The 19,539-nt window shown below is 37.8% G+C and overlaps 1 protein-coding gene across 1 annotated transcript in view; it reads left to right on the top strand.

Moving 5' to 3' along the window:
• LOC117288895 (rotatin-like) overlaps window positions 1–19,539 on the top strand; it is a 99,897-nt gene that overhangs the window by 36,493 nt on the left and 43,865 nt on the right. Inside the window, exons 21-34 of the mRNA XM_033769765.1 lie at window positions 554–701; window positions 2,461–2,661; window positions 3,337–3,460; window positions 4,613–4,737; window positions 6,886–7,203; window positions 7,850–7,987; window positions 9,064–9,139; window positions 11,813–11,941; window positions 12,613–12,714; window positions 14,375–14,533; window positions 14,977–15,090; window positions 15,558–15,618; window positions 16,207–16,395; window positions 18,519–18,604. Coding sequence (XP_033625656.1) covers window positions 554–701; window positions 2,461–2,661; window positions 3,337–3,460; window positions 4,613–4,737; window positions 6,886–7,203; window positions 7,850–7,987; window positions 9,064–9,139; window positions 11,813–11,941; window positions 12,613–12,714; window positions 14,375–14,533; window positions 14,977–15,090; window positions 15,558–15,618; window positions 16,207–16,395; window positions 18,519–18,604 — 1,970 coding nt within the window. The remainder of the gene's footprint in view (window positions 1–553; window positions 702–2,460; window positions 2,662–3,336; window positions 3,461–4,612; window positions 4,738–6,885; window positions 7,204–7,849; window positions 7,988–9,063; window positions 9,140–11,812; window positions 11,942–12,612; window positions 12,715–14,374; window positions 14,534–14,976; window positions 15,091–15,557; window positions 15,619–16,206; window positions 16,396–18,518; window positions 18,605–19,539) is intronic.

Below are 19,539 nucleotides of genomic sequence, written 5' to 3'. Positions count from 1 at the left end.
CATACATGAACATGTACTCAATTAAAAGCTTTTGTATTTATTCCCTGCTTTTGACTCACTTGACCGTAAATGTTTGCTTGACTACGGTACTTGTAGGTTTAAAACATGCTGTTTCTGGTAGAGCTCATTAGGGATGTGTTTCTCATCTCTCAACACAGATACATTCCGTGCTTGTTGGAAAATCACGATAGAAACGGTATCTTATCAAAAATAGCCCACTGTACCTCAGGGCATAGTTATTGGCCCAAAGTAACTTTGCCTTTATTATTATTTTATTTATTTATAGTTTTTCATTTTGTGTTAGATATATGGATTATACACAGATCTAAAAAGTGAACAGGAGCAGAACAGTGCTTAGGCAAAAATGAAAAAGATATGATGTACATGTACTTTTGACAGGAATTTTGTCTACAGTGAGAACCCAAATTAATTTGTTATTATTATTTTATTGACATTTTAGGGAAGGTACATGTACATGAAACAAGTAAAGTGTTGTGTATTTGTTGTAGGATTGCCTTTTACATGTATTTCTTTTTGAAAATATGTTTTTCAGGTGCTTTGTTGTGCTACACAGACTCACGTGTCCGGTACCATGCATCCCATATCATGGTTTTACTGCTTTTTGATGAGGTTGCCTCTCTATCTACAGATGAGAACCAGTCTGTAAACCACTTTAGTCTTCCTAAATGTGTATCACAAAAGTAAGTATTTCTAGGGATAAACTGGCAAGTACATCAAGGGAGTCCCTGTTAGCCTAATGCCCAAACCTTTTGTGTTAAAGGCAGTGGACGCTATTGCTAATTACTCCAAATAATTATTAGAATAAAACCTCACTTGGTAATGAAGTAATGGGGAGAGGTTGGTTCTGTAGTATAAAACATTGTGAGAAACGGCTCCCTCTGAATTGGAGTACTTTTCGAGAAACAAGTAATTTGCCACGAATTTGATTTCGAGACCTCAGATTTTGAATTTGAGGTCTTGAAATCAAGCATCTGAAAGCACACAACTTCATGTGACAAGGGTGTTCTTTCTTTTATAGTTATCTCGCAACTCCGACGACCAATCAAGCTCAAATTTATACGGGTTTGTTATTTTATGCATATATTGAGAAACACGAAGTGAGAAGACTGGTCTTTGACATTTACCAATAGTGTCCACTGTCTTTAAAGGTCCATGTTGTTGACCATTGATTTTATTTTTAGTCATAAGGCCTGCTGTACAAAGGTGCCCTGGGGATGGGAGAGATGCACCCATTGCTCCCTATCCCATACACATCAAACTAACAATGAGACTCAACAGACAGTGCCACTAGATTTGAACCTTGCACTTGAAAATCATAAAAACAGACAATGACAAAATATAATTGTTTTTTTCTCCATGATCAGACTGTAGTCTTCCTACAAAGTTGTGGCACTAATAGTATAGACCTTATGCACATGACGTCATTTCAGTAGGGTGCCCTCACCTAGAGGTCAAAAGGAGGTTGTTCATTGGCCAATACTGTGCGCTGCGCGTACAAATCCGTGCATCTCGATTGTTTCATCACCGTTTTTCCTCTAAGATGGCGGCTGATTGATGTCAATGCATAAGGTTTATTTCTGTCTTGGAAAGAGTTTGAGCTCAGGAGTAGGAAATGTCGGCTCTGAAGCCCCTACAGAATTGGTGTTTTTCAGAACTGGTACTAGATAATTGGAACTACCGGTAATGATAATCACAGGTACTTGGTACTAGAAAACCAAGGAAGTGCCAGACAGGTTCCAAGTAAACAGGTTTGAAATGGAAGTTGCCACTGAACAAGCCTGTTATAAGACCATACAATGAAACCAGAAATTTACAATTTTATACTGTTGAGTGTTATTTTGTTGTGTTACATGTAAGCTGTTTTGTGCTGATGTATTAGTGGTGTTGAAGTCTTCATCCGATCCATTTAATACATTGGTTTGTGCCAAACAGAGGTCTCAGTCTGTGCCAAACAGAGGTCTCAGTTTGTGCCAAACAGTGGTCTCAGTTTGTGCCAAACAGAGGTCTCAGTTTGTGCCAAACAGAGGTCTCAGTTTGTGCCAAACAGAGTTCTCAGTTTGTGCCAAACAGAGGTCTCAGTTTGTGCCAAACAGAGGTCTGCCAATGAATTTTCAAGATACATTTCCATCCAGCAACCCAACAACCTAATCAATAAATAACATAATTGATAAATTTGTAGCCTTACACACCCCTTTCTAAAACACCATCTTGATATCCAAATATGACAAGCTACATTTCTGGACTTGCTGTTTTCTTTTGTGACCCCTTGACGGTCTGTATCTATTTGATATCTGAACTATTTATCAGTAATGGAAAGCATACCCAGTAGCCACACACTATACTCACATAACATAAAAGAAACTGACACAAAGTTGGTCACATAATGATCTGTTAACTATCAAGACTTCTGGACTCCAAATTTCTGTGTGTTTTGTTTAGGTACAGGCTTCCATTCCGTTGTGCTACTGTCAAGTCACAAAGTATCCATCGAATAGAACTGCCATTATTGGATGATGCAATGAAAAGATCCCCTGTTGCATGGAGAATGGTGAAGCTATTATGGAATACTGCATGGTATGGTGGTATCAAGGATATGATACAGAGGATTCAGTCTAGTACACTACTAGAGTCTCCAACCAGGTACTAAGGATTAGGAATTGTACACATTCAGAGTTATTCAACATTTATCAAAAACTATTGTAACTTCAACTATTTACATAATATCTGTTAACCTAATGATATTATAAGTCATCACACAAGCACGAGTGGAATACGGAAAAATATAGCGCTTCTGCGTCCCATATCCGACGAGGCCAGAAGCGGAGTTGGATATGGGACGCAGACGCGCTATATTTTCTGTATTTCCACGAGCACGCGTGTGATTAGATATTTATCTTCAAGCAAACTTGGCGCGTGACATAGAACACACAAGGTGTAGGTCGTGATATTAGGCATGCAATGTAGGTTTTTATCACCACTCTATTCTGCGAATCTGATTGGAGGATTAGCGCGTACTTGAAGATAACAAGTTATAATGGAAGTATTAATTGCATTGATAAATGTAGCCCTGGAGAACTTACCATTTCAGATGTATAGCTTTATTTACCCATAACTGCCAAGCGTACCAAAGTTACCATGTAGCTTTGAAAGACGAGTACTGACAGTGGGCAGGCATGCTGTAATGGATTGATTGGGGATCTATTGACGCTGAAGTGTTTGTTTATATTTGTTTGTTTTGTACATTTTAGTTGATTTTGAGTATTACCCTTGCTGGTTCATTTCTGTTAATGTTGTTATTTCAATTTGCGTTATTAGCTTTGACCCAGACCTAGTGCTATCGAAGGAAGAGCAAGATTTGATGACATGTAGTCATATAACAACAAGCCTGACTGAATGTTTAAAATCACTACAAGAAGCTACACACCATTATGCAGTCAAGGTAAAGTTCAATCAAACTTGTACAGTAGATGTGGTTTGTCAATTAATGGTCAAGTTTGCCAGGGATTATGCTGTATAGCATTTTGCTCTAGTCACTAGTATACATGTATGAGACATATATGAAAACCAAGCATTATTCAGATTGGAGAGAAAACTAGAATGTGTGTGAAATCTGAAGAGCACTTGCAAGGGTTTTCCTTAACTTTTTTTATTTTAATCAACGAAAATTTTGGATCGTTTGCATTTTTTTATTGACAAAAACAATTTTTAAAACATAAACAAATAAAAAAACATGGAAGTGAAGTTCGCAAGTTGCAAAATTTGCTAGTTTTGTAAAATTTTGTAGATTTTTGGGGGAGGACAAAATCATCAAAATTTCCTCATAATTCACAAGAAATGTCTGAAAAACAAAAATTGTCAATGTTTAGCTTTACTTCCTGTATTTGTAGCAGTCTGCATATCCATCCATGTACACATCACATGTCAGTCCAATCTACACAAAACTGCTGTTCCTTAGTCTGTTAGTCTAACAAGGTTAGCCCATATTAATTTTGGTTTTTACCCGTTTATACACTGATGTGTGTTAGCACTGTATACTCAGTACTTTCCCAGGCATACTCGAGTGAGATTCGAACCCATGACCCTTGCAACTCTAGACTCGGGAAAGCACTTAGTATACAGTGCTGACACACATCGGTGGATGGGTTAAAACCAAACTTGTGCATCAATGAACACACTTCTGTTGAGAAGACTCTCTGGATTCAATTCATGCATTTGATTTGTCATGCCTTTAATCCAGAATCTGAATACATAGTCTCTTTTGTCATCAACACTTCAGTTGGGTCTATTACAGTAAAGTGGTGTGGTGATTTAAATCAGAACCAAAAATGGCCACAAATTTTTGTAAATGAATGAAAATGCCAGCATTTGATCTCTTCTTTTTCAGGGACTGTTGTGCTCTTTCTACTAATAGAAGACCTACAAAATTAAGGTTGGGTTTATTTTGTAGCTTCCATAGCCCTACAAAGCTTTGGAAAATAGGGCAAAGTTAGTAATTTATTTAGAGTTGCGGATTAACACATTGTTGTACAGTTCCTTCCACTCGTTTATGCAATTAATTTTAAACAATTTGAAACCCTATTCCTTTGTGCAGATGTCGCTATGGAGGTTATCATTATGGCTCCTGACTGACATGGTGGCTCAAGATGGCACCAATAAATCCAACCCAGACATCACACAGTGTCTAGTGCAACTAGAATTCAATACAGTTTTGGCAAGGTATTAAGTTTGTTTCAATAACATTCATTTAGAATTAGCTGTTTCTTATCTTGTGTGGTGATATGCTCATAATATGGAGCTGTTCAAACAGTAACAATGATTGATTTTAAACAAGATTCTAACCATAGTCTATAGGGAGGAGAACCTGGTCCTAAGATATAATCAGTGTTACTATACCTCATACATATTCATGATCGAGAGTTGAGTTCTTACTGGTCCATTCATCATCACGTGCCAGGGGATATTTTTGCTATTTACCAATAGTGCACACGAGTAACCATGCACATGGTTAATGCGCAGCGCCCAGGCAGCCCGGGAGCTATTCTACTTGTCAACCGCCTTAACCATGCACATGGTTAATGCGCAGCGCCCAGGCAGCCCGGGAGCTATTCTACTTGTCAACCGCCTTAACCATGCACATGGTTAATGCGCAGCGCCCAGGCAGCCCGGGAGCTATTCTACTTGTCAACCGCCTTAACCATGCACATGGTTAATGCGCAGCGCCCAGGCAGCCCGGGAGCTATTTTACTTGTCAACCGCCTTAACCATGCACATGGTTAATGCGCAGCGCCCAGGCAGCCCGGGAGCTATTCTACTTGTCAACCGCCTTAACCATGCACATGGTTAATGCGCAGCGCCCAGGCAGCCCGGGAGCTATTCTACTTGTCAACCGCCTTAACCATGCACATGGTTAATGCGCAGCGCCCAGGCAGCCCGGGAGCTATTCTACTTGTCAACCGCCTTAACCATGTGCGATCGGTCAGCCCAGAGGCTATTCTACTTGTCATGCGCTTTACGACCACGGTACTGTTTTGTTTACACGCACGAAAAGCACTCCCTCTAGCGACATCCAACACATGAACAAACTTATCATGTGCATTTTTTTTCACAGTTGTCATTCTCCCTTGCTCCAAATTCGTTTTTCCGGTAATAGTATGTATGAAGTACAGTAAACAAATATAACATGCTTTATTTCGGGTGATAAGTTGTAGAGGTATTGCAAAGTGACAAACTAGTTCCCTCGGCAAAATAGTTCCCTCGGCTTCGCCTCGGGAACTAGTTTGTCAACTTCAAATACCTCAGGGAGCTAATATTGACTAGTCACCCTCAAACCATGTTATATTTGTATAATATGAATTAATATGTATTCATAAATACCCCAGACAGTTTAGCTATTCCTATTGGTGGAGAACAATTCCCTAAAGAGACAGATTGTAACATATTGTCTATAATTCAAATAATAAACCACAAGGGAAACTGACTGGGTACATTTTTAAATGATTTGGGTTGAACAAAGAAATATTGACTAGAGCGGGATTTGAACCAACGACCTCCGGAGGTCGTTGGTTCAAATCACGCTCTTGTCAATTTTTCTTTGTTCAACCCAAAATCATTGTCTATAATTGTAACATTTTTTCAACGTTTAACAAATGGGCATTTATGAATGGGAATTAAAGAGTTGTGACTGGTCTTTTTAATGGCTCTTTTAAAACCTTGCAGGGTCGTGGCAGTGCGTTAAGGGCCTTTATCACATGGCCACGACCCTGCCTGTTTTAAAGGGCTTTTTTAAAGAACTCTTTTATTCCCTTATTACATGTTTAGTTCTGTTATCAGGTGTCCTAACATTTCACTGTTTTATCAACATCTGTGTTTTAGAATTGATTATTTACGCTTTGGTTATAATTAGTCATTTGCTTGCTTTACTATCTGATAAGTGGGGCTGTTTCGGACAATTCACTTATGATGAAATTAGATTATAAACTTGATTTACATTTGAAATAAATGAAGTGGTCCAAAATTTCACATGTTTCCTGACGATGACTAGAGCAAGCTAGTCGAAACGCTGAGACCAATTTTCAGAACTGACTCCGTGGCAGTACAGTTAATTAAGATCCTATAAGCTAAAGTAGAAGTCCAGTCTAATTTCTATACCATCCGCCCTGGTAATAGTTAAAAAGCAGGACAGTTCTTTTCAGAACTGAGAAGTCTCCCGAACCTCCGATTATCTACTCCACGGCAGTAGAATAAAGCAAGACAGTTCCCTAAGAACAACTCTACCTGGCAAGAAGATACACACATGGTGTTACCGCAAACCAAATATACATTGATATTTGATAAGTTGTGTTGATTGATATGATTGATTTTCAGATTCATTGCAGTGTTTCCATCAAACACTGATGATAAGCTGTTACTCGCTGAAGTGCTATCCTTCCTTATGCTCCTACTGAAATCACTGGCTTTGCACCCACCACATACCGACTTCTTACACTGGTTGGGGAATATGTCCTGCAATCCAAAGTGTACAATAACAGATCTAGTTATTCGATCTAAGCATGATGTTACAGAGAGTGACAGACAAGGAAGGCATGAGGATGTGTCTACAACATCACAACGATTACTACATAAACAACTACTGGCTTTCCTGGGTTTCTATATACAGAGTTTACCTCTGTCATGCCAAGCTTGGTAGGTCAATAATAGGGACTTTTCGTTTTCGACGACGGATGGTTCTGCGACGGTTGTTCAGCTAAACGTTGTCGTTTTCAGCACAACGAAGATTCATCCCAAGTACTGTCGTAGAAATTGAGGGACGACCGTCCTCAAAGCCGACGCATGCGCAGATGACGCCAAATGTCATCTTTACCGTCGCAGAACCATCCGTCGTCGAAAACGAAAAGTCCCTAATAACAGATGATGACCTACATGTTGTTGGGAGTTTGTGTTGGTAACATATTTTGTTTGTAGACATTTTGATATTGGTTTTACCAAAAACAATCGTGATGATCAATGAAGTAAACATTCACATTATCATAGTTTGCCTTTTTGTTTTTTACTAAAGTGTACTCTTTCTTACGATATTGATTTCACTCGTTGTAAAATTAAGGGTGTTCAACAATTGTTGAAACGTAACATATGAAACTGATTTAGTTTGGGTCTGTTACTAATTATGCACTCTTTCTTTTCTAAACACAGTTCAGGATTTGACATTCAAAAACAGTTTTTCATGAAGATTGACTTTTCTACTTTTAATATTTTGGTGGTTTACTATCCATTTATATTTACCAACAACCTGTCATAGCTAAACATGTACGTTTATTTTGTTATTTTTTAGGAGAAGGAAGACTGGTTACTTAGGGGGCTCCTTAACCCATGCTTTGCTATTGAGTCTCAACTCTGCCGATGCTACTCATTTCTATGATCTTCCTTCATTGGAGAACACACTACATGCTTTAGTTCATGTAACTGCAAGGTATGAAGTGTATGTCAACATCATGATATCTTAGAAGCAAAAAACAAACAGTTTTCCAAATGTTCAAGACTGTAACCTTGCATTCACTATTGGGGCGTTTTGTACAACTGTGTGTAGGTATTTATGTACACGTGCATAGTTATGTTTATCTACCTCATGTATAGATCCTCTAATCTGATTGATAAAAAATTGAGTCATTGAAATAGCTATGCCCCCTTTTCCTACCAAGATCTCGTCATGACTATTCCCGCTCTGAAAATAACGCAACCATGATATGTACCACTAGCGTTCCGTGTCACAGCGCAACCTTTCTTTACAGACAACCTTTCACCGTATAGTCAGAGTGTTGTTAGAAGAATCTTTATTCGGTATATAAAAGAAATATTGACTGGCTAATAATCAGGGAACAGTTAAAATTAAAGGCCCTCGATGATGTCAAAACCATTGCTATGCCCTCAGCTTCGCTTCAGGCATAGTCATGGTTTTGCCAATACCTTGGGCCTATAATTTTAACTGTGCCCCTCAGCGCAGTCAATATTTCCATATTAGCATGCAATATTAAAATAGGTTGGGACAAAAATGCAGATTTGGCAGAGTGAATAGTATCAAGCTGCATGGTTTATGACGTGGTCCATGTACATTGTAATAGCTTGAATAATAAATGTGATGAATGCTGCCTGACCCACAATCCTCCACTCCAAATGACAAGGATCTATGGTGTTTCACACTATTCATTATTTGATGTTATTTTAAATGTTAAAACCAGCATATAAACTCACACTTTCAAATCTTGTCGTCCAACTGTCGTCTACGAGGTGGAATGTTTTCACTTTGCGAAATGTGAAGAACATGATAAAATCTGAATCTGTGATGGATTACCAGCTGATAAATGTTCCACTCAAGCATAGTTTGTGCAAAAACGTGGAATATGAGGTACTCAACTGGTAAAAAAAACAGTGCCATGATTTAAACTTAAAAAAATTAGATGATTTTTGTGGATATTATTTGTTTCACATTAATAATTGAAATGTTCTCGATAATATTGAACGATTAATTGTTGCTGTTTTTGATCTTAGGCCTGGCTGGAGTCTAGACTGGGCAGATGGAGACAGTATGTCACTTTGTCAACTCCTGTTGAATTCATTGCTAGAGGTTAGTGCCTAACTTTGTCAACTCCTGTTGAATTCATTGCTAGAGGTTAGTGCTTTAACTTTGTCACTTTCTGTTGAATTCATTGCTAGAGGTTAGTGCCTTACTTTGTCAACTCCTGTTGAATTCATTGAGAGGTTAGTGTCTAACTTTGTCAGCTCCTGTTGAGTTCATTGCTAGAGGTTAGTGCTTAACTTTTTCAACTCCTGTTGAATTCATTGCTAGAGGTTAGTGCTTAACTTTGTCAGCTCCTATTGAATTCATTGCTAGAGTTAGTGTCTAACTTTGTCAACTCCTGTTGAATTCATTGCTAGAGGTTAGTGCCTAACTTTGCCAACTCCTGTTGAATTCGTTGCAAGAGGATTAGTGCCTAACTTTGTCAACTCCTGTTGAATTCATTGCTAGAGGTTAGTGCTTAACTTTGTCAACTCCTGTTGAATTCATTGCTAGAGGTTAGTGTCTAACTTTGTCAACTCCTGTTGAATTCATTGCTAGAGGTTAGTGCCTAACTTTGCCAACTCCTGTTGAATTCATTGCTAGAGGTTAGTGCCTAACTTTGCCAACTCCTGTTGAATTCATTGCTATAGGTTAGTGCCTAACTTTGTCAGCTCCTATTGAATTCATTGCTAGAGGTTAGTGTCTAACTTTGTCAACTCCTGTTGAATTCGTTGCTAGAGGTTAGTGCCTAACTTTGTCAACTCCGGTTGAATTCATTGCTAGAGGTTAGTGCCTAACTTTGCCAACTCCTGTTGAATTCATTGCTAGAGGTTAGTGCCTAACTTTGTCAACTCCTGTTGAATTCATTGCTAGAGGTTAGTGCCTAACTTTGTCAACTCCTGTTGAATTCATTGCTAGAGGTTAGTGCTTTACTTTGTCAGCTCCTGTTGAATTCATTGCTAGAGGTTAGTGCCTAACTTTGTCAACTCCTGTTGAATTCATTGCTAAAGGTTAGTGCCTAACTTTGTCAACTCCTGTTGAATTCATTGCTAGAGGTTAGTGCCTAACTTTTTCAACTCCTGTTGAATTCATTGCTAGAGGTTAGTGCCTAACTTTGACAGAGGTTAGTGCCTAACTTTAATAAATTATGTCACGGGCATGCCCGCGATGCAACGCGTTCCTTCGCGTTACAACTGAAACAAACACAAACCACCCGGTGTCATGTTTGTATTTGTATAGACCTTTTCACTTTATTGACTATCGATCCGGGTCAAAACTTGACTGGTTTCAGTTACAACTCGGTACAATCTGCTTCGCTTTCACACTAGCTACATGTACGCCTGAAATCAGCTTCTGCATTACACATGCAGCTTTGGATCCATGAATTGTGTGATCATTTTAATATTAACTGCAGGGTCTTACACACAACGCAATGTGGTGACTACTGGTGCATACTGGCGCGAAGTGACACATAGTGATGCTGTGTGGCGATATTTTTATGCGACTTCTTTATGCGCTAAACAACTACTGCACCATGCACACTTAAAACGGATTGAAATGCAACCCGTGTTGAAATCTCAAACACGGATAAAGCACTCAATCTGGATCGTCATCAGATTGAAAATTTGTAGTGTGAAAAGGTCAGTCCACATTACACAAACCGTATACGTGTCTAACAGAGATTTTTTGTCGTTTGACAAGACCTTACATGTATGTCACTTGGCATGAAGTTGTTCAGGCTCTTTTGAATATCAGGAATATAATGCTCCCAAACAACAAATTTATGGAACTTAACTAAGCAAGTGTAAAATACAGCATCACAGATTGTACAAGCCATCCTTGTTAAGTTGGTACTCTTCCCTTGGTCTTTTTTTACACCCATGTTTGTTTCCCCTCCCTCCCGTTCCTCATTCTCTATATGTCCTTGCATCTTCCCTATGTCATGTCACTTTGCTCCCTCTGTCACACCACTATCTCCTTTATCCCTTCCCCTTTATGTTTTAAAGCCATTATACACCTTCAGATTCACAAATAACTTACAGGGTTTACAGAAGGTGATGGTGAAAGACTTATTTTGAAATATTATTCCATGAAATGCTTTACTTTTTAAGAAAACATTAAAACAATATCAATTCTCGAGAGCGAGAAATACAAATTTATTTTGAACATATGTTGTGACACGGCGAAACGTGCGAAAACAAGGGTGGGTTTTCCCGTTATTTTCTCCCGCTTCCGATGACCGATTGAGCCTAAATGTTTACAGGTTTGTTATTTTATATATAAGTTGTGATACACGAGGTGTGGGCCTTTGGGCAATACTGTTTACCGAAAGTGTCCAATGGCTTTAATATTGTATTGCCCATTAAATTTCATTAATTTTTATTATAATTTATTGATTGCATCTTGTTCTAATTTTTCGGTGTATCTGCTGTCTTGCTTTTAGTATTTATTTGTGTTGTGTATTTTATATTTTAAAATTTGCTCATGTAAGCAAACCGAGGAAATGATTTTCATGCTTGCATGAGGAATGAATATTGTAACTGCCGTCGATTTCACAAAACGCTTCCTAACTTAAGACTAATCTTAGGACTAACATGATAGGACGAGTCCCAACCCTGCACTGTAGCATGCAGACCTTAAGATTAATCGTAAGTTAGGACGAGTTGCTCGTCCTAACTCGAGATAAGACGAGTCCTAACTCTTTGTGAAATCGACGGCTGAATATGTATCTCTCTACAGGTAGTATCTGCTTTCCATGTAGGACGAGGAGGGACAGCCATGTCATATATGGGCAAAGGAGTAACAAAGAGCGCCACTCTCTGCTTGTGTCACTTAGCCCATGAGATGGCCACTAGGTCTCATCAAAAGGTTAGAGGTCAAACTCTTGACTGTTAAATAATACCTGCTACACTCAATGCAATTGTGAAATATGCTGAAATGTAGTGAGTTAGGTTCAACAAAAGACTGATGTATGTATAGAAATAAGTACAGAATCTCATGTGTCATATATTCATTGTAAGTTACATGTGTTTTCCCTAATCAAGTATCCCTAAACTTTGCAAACCAAACACTTTGTGCATATATCAAACTGTTTGTGTCCAAATTGTCATGTTGAAGAGGTAAAGCCTTCCCTTCAATGCTGTAATGTTCCAAATGTACTGATACCATCCTACACATTTAGAAGATAACATTACTTACACACTGATAGTTATGTTATTTTCCTTTAACACTATTAATAACAGGTTTTGGAGACTTAGTGTCTGGCATGACTTGACAAATTAAGTCAATTTGTAGTAATTAACGTTTTTGAATATTTCCTGGGGTGATTTATACTAGATGGGAAAATAGATTTAAAAACACTAAGCAAATCCCTTGAATAAGAGTCGTATAATACATTCTTGTAACCTCTGTTGCAAGCATTTTAAAATCTATATCATGCTTGATAAAGCTCCTTATCGTTTGATACACTTTATAGGCAATTGCTTTAAAAATTGTTTCCAAATTGTGTTACTTTATTTGTATTTTTTTAATTCATGAAGAGTTGGCCAAGTGAATGGCTGTATACAAGGCAGAGACAAGACGAGCAAGCAGATGTTGGGCTTGGATGGTTGACTCCCCTTTGGTCATATCGAGATCCTGAGGTCAGTCTATAACATCTTCCTCCCTTTATAAAACACATCACAAAGTCAGTATTAAGAAAAGTTTAATACCTTAACTGTTGCTGTATTAAAGGCAGTGGACGCTATTGGTAATTACTCAAAATAATTTTTAGCATAAAACCTTACCTGGTAACAAGCAGTGGAGAGCTGTTGATAGTACAAAACATTGTGAGAAAAGGCTCCCTCTGAAGTAACGTAGTATTCAAGAAAGAAGTAATTTTTGCACTAAAATAATTGAATTGAATTGGAGATCTCAGCTGAGGTCTCGAATTTTAAGGCATCTGAACTTGAAGTTATCACACACCAAGGGTATTTTTTCTTCCATTACTCTCTCGCAATCTCGATGACCAATTGAGTTCAAATTTTCACAGGTTTGTTATTTTATGCATTTTGAGATACACCCAGTGAGATGACTGGTCATTGACAATGTGTCCAGTGCCTTTAAAGAATTTGGGTACTTTTTCAAAATGTATAGATTACATAAAACGTACAGGGTTTGAAGATGGTGATAGTATAGACATAAAACGTACAGGGTTTGAAGATGATGATAGTATAGACATAAAACGTACAGGGTTTGAAGATGGTGATAGTATAGACATAAAACGTACAGGGTTTGAAGATGGTGATAGTATAGACATAAAACGTACAGGGTTTGAAGATGGTGATAGTATAGACATAAAACGTACAGGGTTTGAAGATGGTGATAGTATAGACATAAAACGTACAGGGTTTGAAGATGGTGATAGTATAGACATAAAACGTACAGGGTTTGAAGATGGTGCTAGTATAGACATAAAACGTACAGGGTTTGAAGATGGTGATAGTATAGACATAAAACGTACAGGGTTTGAAGATGGTGATAGTATAGACATAAAACGTACAGGGTTTGAAGATGGTGATAGTATAGACATAAAACGTACAGGGTTTGAAGATGGTGATAGTATAGACATAAAACGTACAGGGTTTGAAGATGGTGATAGTATAGACATAAAACGTACAGGGTTTGAAGATGGTGATAGTATAGACATAAAACGTACAGGGTTTGAAGATGGTGATAGTATAGACATAAAACGTACAGGGTTTGAAGATGGTGATAGTATAGACATAAAACGTACAGGGTTTGAAGATGGTGATAGTATAGACATAAAACGTACAGGGTTTGAAGATGGTGATAGTATAGACATAAAACGTACAGGGTTTGAAGATGGTGATAGTGGAAAGCTTCCCTTCAAATGAGTAAAACAATGTCATGAAAATACGTTTGTTCATGCTTAAAATAATTTTTGTCTTATGAGACAAAAATTATTTTCATGGCATTGTTTTACTCATTTCCAAAAAACTACAGCACCTGAGCAAGTAATATTTTCAGGGAAGCTTTCTACTATCATTATCTTCAAACTGTGTAAGTTTAAGGTAAATCTGTGGACATTGTGTTTTTTTGTCCTACAAAAAGTACATACACGTATAAATGAACCATTTTTTCAAAACTCTTCAAGATTGTGATTTAATGTTAGCCATGATTAGGTCTTAAACTTGTGTGAAATGTTAAATACTCTTGGATTCCAGTTGTGTTTTTCTTTTAGTGTTCATATTTAACGTCTGAAGATGGTTTAGCATGCAATATTGCTTGTCCTTTTTGTAGGTGAGAGCAGCTGGCTTAGCTATAGCAGCCATTTTGTCTTCTACTGAAGAAGGACGTGTTACCGTGACAACAGGTTGTGAGCATCTGCCAGGTGGATTATGGGCCATGGCATTTGGAGTTCTTCTTGACCAATCAGAGTGCAGTATTGTCCGCCAACAGGTAAAGTAGATTACAATCTTAATAGGATGTCCAAGCAATTGTAAAAATATTAGAACTACAAAAAGTATGGTTATTAAAAAGTAAGTCTGTTAGTATTATAAGTGATTTTTAAGAAATGTCAGAATTAAAACATCTCCCAATTTTCTAGAATTTGCAACTTTTACTTGTGCGTCAACTTGCAGGACACTCTAAATATTGCAGGAACCAATTTAATAGTGTACACAGATTGTGCAAATAATAATGTATCCTCTACACTCAAGTTTTATTCAAACAAAACCAGTCTTGTAGTGTTGTAGTAACACCGTTGAAATAATCTGTTCATTTGGCCAATTGTGTAATATTTGTAATCGTTGTTGTGAAATCTGATACACTTGGTGTTCAACAAACCTCAATCACGTAAAGTTTAAAATCCTACTTTGCTTATATTTCTTGTTTTATAACAGGCAACTTTGTTGCTGGTGAACCTGTTAAGCCAAGATCAGCACAGTGGCAACCCAGAAGAGGCTGGTATACATAAAGTATGGGCTGGGCTTGTTATAGATGACCAACACACAAAGGTACATGTAGGCGGTCATTCTGATATTCATAAAATATTGGCTGGGCTTATTATAGATGACTAGCAGACAAAGGTAGTTGATCGTTCTGATATACATAAAGTATGGGCTGGGCTTGTATAGATGACCAACAGACAAAGGTAGGCAGTCATTTTGATATACATAAAGTATGGGCTGGGCTTGTTATAGATGACCAACACACAAAGGTAGGCGGTCATTTTGATATACATAAAGTATGGGCTGGGCTTGTTATAGATGACCAACACACAAAGGTAGGCGGTCATTTTGATATACATAAAGTATGGGCTGGGCTTGTTATAGATGACTAACACACAAAGGTAGGCGGTCATTTTGATATACATAAAGTATGGGCTGGGCTTGTTATAGATGACCAACACACAAAGGTAGGCGGTCATTTTGATATACATAAAGTATGGGCTGGGCTTGTTATAGATGACCAACACACAAAGGTAGGCGGTCATTTTGATATACATAAAGTATGGGCTGGGCTTGTTATAGATGACCAACACATATATTTTAACTAAAGGGACTAACTTGTCCAAATGGAATTTACAACGAATACAATACTTGTCTTAAGGCATGAGCATGACCTAAGGGTAACTCCACGTTTGACTCCGTTATCCATGGCAAACGAGCCAATAAATCAAAGATTTGAACAGTAAATATGTACAACTAAAACTATGACGGTAAACGGAATATAATATCAATGATTTGGTTAAACAATATTAATGCCAAAGGTAAGCATTAAACAATATAAAACATAATTACCTGTTGACGAAGATAACACTCTGTGATAAGGTCTTTGTCTAAGGATCTCATGAATTGAAGCCCGCAAAAATGAGATCGCTGGAGGGCGCTATTTTGGATGTATTACATAAGAGAGATAAAGTTAAATAAAAAATGGACTGTGGGCATATGCAATAGTTCATGACCGTCACATATACATCTTTTGTTTGATTGCATAGATGTTTTTTCTTGTGTCAGGGTACTGCATTATCTTTGGTTACCTGTTTTTTTTTAGGTCTTATCATCTTTTAAAGATTGGACAACATCCCTGATGTTTTATTTTGTTCATTCCTTCAAACTGTCTTTCTTCTTCAAAGGTTTCTGTATGCGGTTTGCCAGCCCTTCTTGCTGTACTGAAACACTACAATGTATATGAAAGTTTGAGGTTGTCGTTATGTTACTACTACGGTCATGCTAGCATCCAACCAGTCAGTGTTGTAGAAGAGTCTACTGTAGCATCAAGCAGTGTCGCATCAGCTCCATCTACAACAACTACAACAGGTACCAACACATCTCATTCTACACCATTTTGTTGTTTGCAAAGCAGTGCAACTGCTGCTAACCCAGCATGTGTGTATAAATAGAGCAGCGTTTTCTAAACTCTTGATTGATTGATTGATTGATTCAGTTCATTTCCACAGGGATCGAGGATGCTTTTTCAATAATTCAAACTGTTAAATTACAGCATTTTAACATGGAGTATGTTAGTCTTATACTTGGACTCGGATAAAAGAACAATTAAACACCTTCTAATTGTTGTACGACACAGTTTTTTATTATTGAAAAAGGGAATCAATGTGTGGTGAAGAGGTATTCAACTAGTGGTTTAATCCCAACGAGGCCTGGTTCTTGATAATCTTACCACGACAAAGTCAAGGTAAATTATCAAGAACCAGGCCTCGGCGGGTTTAAACCACTAGTTGAAAACTGATTCAACACACTTTGATTCCCATTCATAATTACCTTTTCGGTCAAAAAACATCAAAACTTTTTGGTCAAAAAGTTAAAAAAAAATGCAGAAATTATAATTGTTCAATGATTTTTTTCAACACAACACCCCTCCAGCTATGAAATGGTAAGGCCCTCGGGCTAACAACTCCTTATAAGGGAATGCTGTGCGCGTATCGCGTGATGTGGCACAACTGTTTCAGCCGTTGCTCTCGCCAATAGGAGTGAAGAAACTGTCTCATACATGTAAGCACAAATGCAAGCTCGCGTGTCACGCCCACGTTTCAACACTTTTTACTGGTCATAAACAAAGGTTTATACACACCCACATGACGCGCTCTCCACCAATAGAAATAGCGAAACTGTCTAAGGTATTTATGAATCTTGCATAAAACCTTCAAACATTATAAAATTTAACACTTTTAGGCATTGGACATTATTGGTAATTAGTCAAAATACTTGTTAGCATAAAAACTTACTTGGTAACAAGCAATGGAGAGCTGTTGATAGTATAAAACATGAGAAACGGCTCCCTCTGAGTAACATAGTTATTGAGAAAGAAATAATTTTCCACTAAAATTTGATTTCGAGACCTCAAAATGAGATTTTGCTGTCCACTTCAATCTGATGATATGGTCCAAAGTTAATACTGAAAAGGGCCAAAGGTTTTCCCTTTCGTTTTGATTTTGTTTTTAGAAACCTGAATCCTATTTCTGACTAGGAAAAACATGTTTTCATTTGTAAGGGTGTGGACACATTTCCTGAAAAACCAATAATTGGCAATATCTATGTTAACAGAGGTTGCTATTTCTTAAAGGCAGTGGACACTATTGGTAATTACTCAAAATAATTATTGCCATAAAACCTTACTTGGTGACAAGTAATGGGGAGAGGTTGATGGTATAAAACATTGTGAGAAATGGCTCCCTCTGAAGTTCCATAGTTTTAGAGAAAGACGTAATATTCCACGAATTTGACTTCAAGACCTCAGATTTAGAACTTGAGGTCTCGAAATCAACCATAAACGCACACAACTTCGTGTGACAAGGGTGTTTTTTTCTTTCATTATTATCTCGCAAGTTCGATGACCGATTGAGCTCAAATTTTCACAGGTTTATTTTATGCTTATGTTGAGATACACCAACTGTGAAAGCTAGTCTTTGACAATTACCAATTGTGTCCACTGCCTTTAAGCAATACTTGGTAACCATTTTTGCAGTTAGAGTCTCCAAAGTTTTTCCGAGCCCCCTCAATGGAATAATTTTCAGAACACCTTAAGGTTGATGTCACAATGAAACTCTGACCAAACTAAAGGCAACTTTTCTCATAAAAAGCACTAAGATTTTGTTCCTCTTTCAAGAACATTTATTTTTTATTTTTACCATAAGCAACAACTTGTAATCAACCATTGCATCCCAGATGTGAACTTGCCTCTCAGGACAATTACAGTGGAAAACTAGTAAAGTTCAGCAATGCAGGTATGCATTTTGGCAACGTAAACCAAAAACTGAGCTGCTGTCATTGGTAAAGGATTTTACAAGATGGATTCAGCTACGATGACCTAACTGTTGCTAGCAAATCAGAACTGAGTTGTAGGTTTGGTTAGGCTTGGTTTCATGACTATTCCAGGGAATTGGAATGTTGATATAACGTATGTCTTTGTATTATATTTACAGATCTTGGTAGTAATCAAGGTGACAGTGGTAGTTATACACCTGCAAGCATTGAACAACCTTTCTTACTGAATGGTCTACAGCCTCAGGTATTTTTTTTAATTTTTTTTATTTATTTTAAATCTTTAGACATACACAATAGTTACAAATTGTACAGGGGCTGTCAAGGTTAAAACAAAAGTATAAAACTGTCATCAAAAGATGTGTAAAACCAGACCCCTGCCAACGATAAAAATATTATTATACAATATAAAAAGGAGATTACACTGAAACATTATGTACTAGAAACACACACTTTCTTTAGACATCTTCAAAGCCACATATTATTCTCTATTATACATATCAAGTGTGAAAATTTCCTGCCGTTTGGGGGTTTTCTGCTTTTGAAGGCCAAAATATGACCTCCCCTAGTTCAATGTGAATCCAGTTTAAAATTTGGGGGGTAAGGGTTACATACATGGTTAATTGACTGATCATGCAGCCGACCCATGTTTACATTTTAATTGTTCGGATAAACGAATTCAAAAGTGTAGCGAAAAGCTGACCAACTACCAGTCACGATGTACACAATGCATGATCCCATGTGACACACACACACAATCATATCGTTTCCAATGTACAGGCCTGTAGTATTTGTTACTTTGCATGCGACAACAAAATTGAAGAAACATTGGATGCTAGAGAGTGTTTTGGTCAATGCGATGGCGTGGGAGCATGAAGAACCATTGGATGCTAGAGAGTGTTTTGGTCAATGCGATGGCGTGGGAGCATGAAGAACCATTGGATGCTAGAGAGTGTTTTGGTCAATGCGATGGCGTGGGAGCATGAAGAACCATTGGATGCTAGAAAATGTTTGGGTCAATGCGATGGCGTGGGAGCATGAAGAACCATTGGATGCTAGAGAGTGTTTTGGTCAATGCGATGGCGTGGAAGCATGAAGAACCATTGGATGCTAGAGAGTGTTTTGGTCAATGCGATGGCGTGGGAGCATGAAGAACCATTGGATGCTAGAGAGTGTTTTGGT

Source organism: Asterias rubens, chromosome 4 (assembly GCF_902459465.1).
Source record: "Asterias rubens chromosome 4, eAstRub1.3, whole genome shotgun sequence".
Classification (NCBI taxonomy): Eukaryota; Metazoa; Echinodermata; class Asteroidea; order Forcipulatida; family Asteriidae; genus Asterias; species Asterias rubens.
The sequence above is the reverse complement of the archived record's forward strand: the minus strand, read 5'-3'. Positions and strand labels throughout refer to the sequence as shown.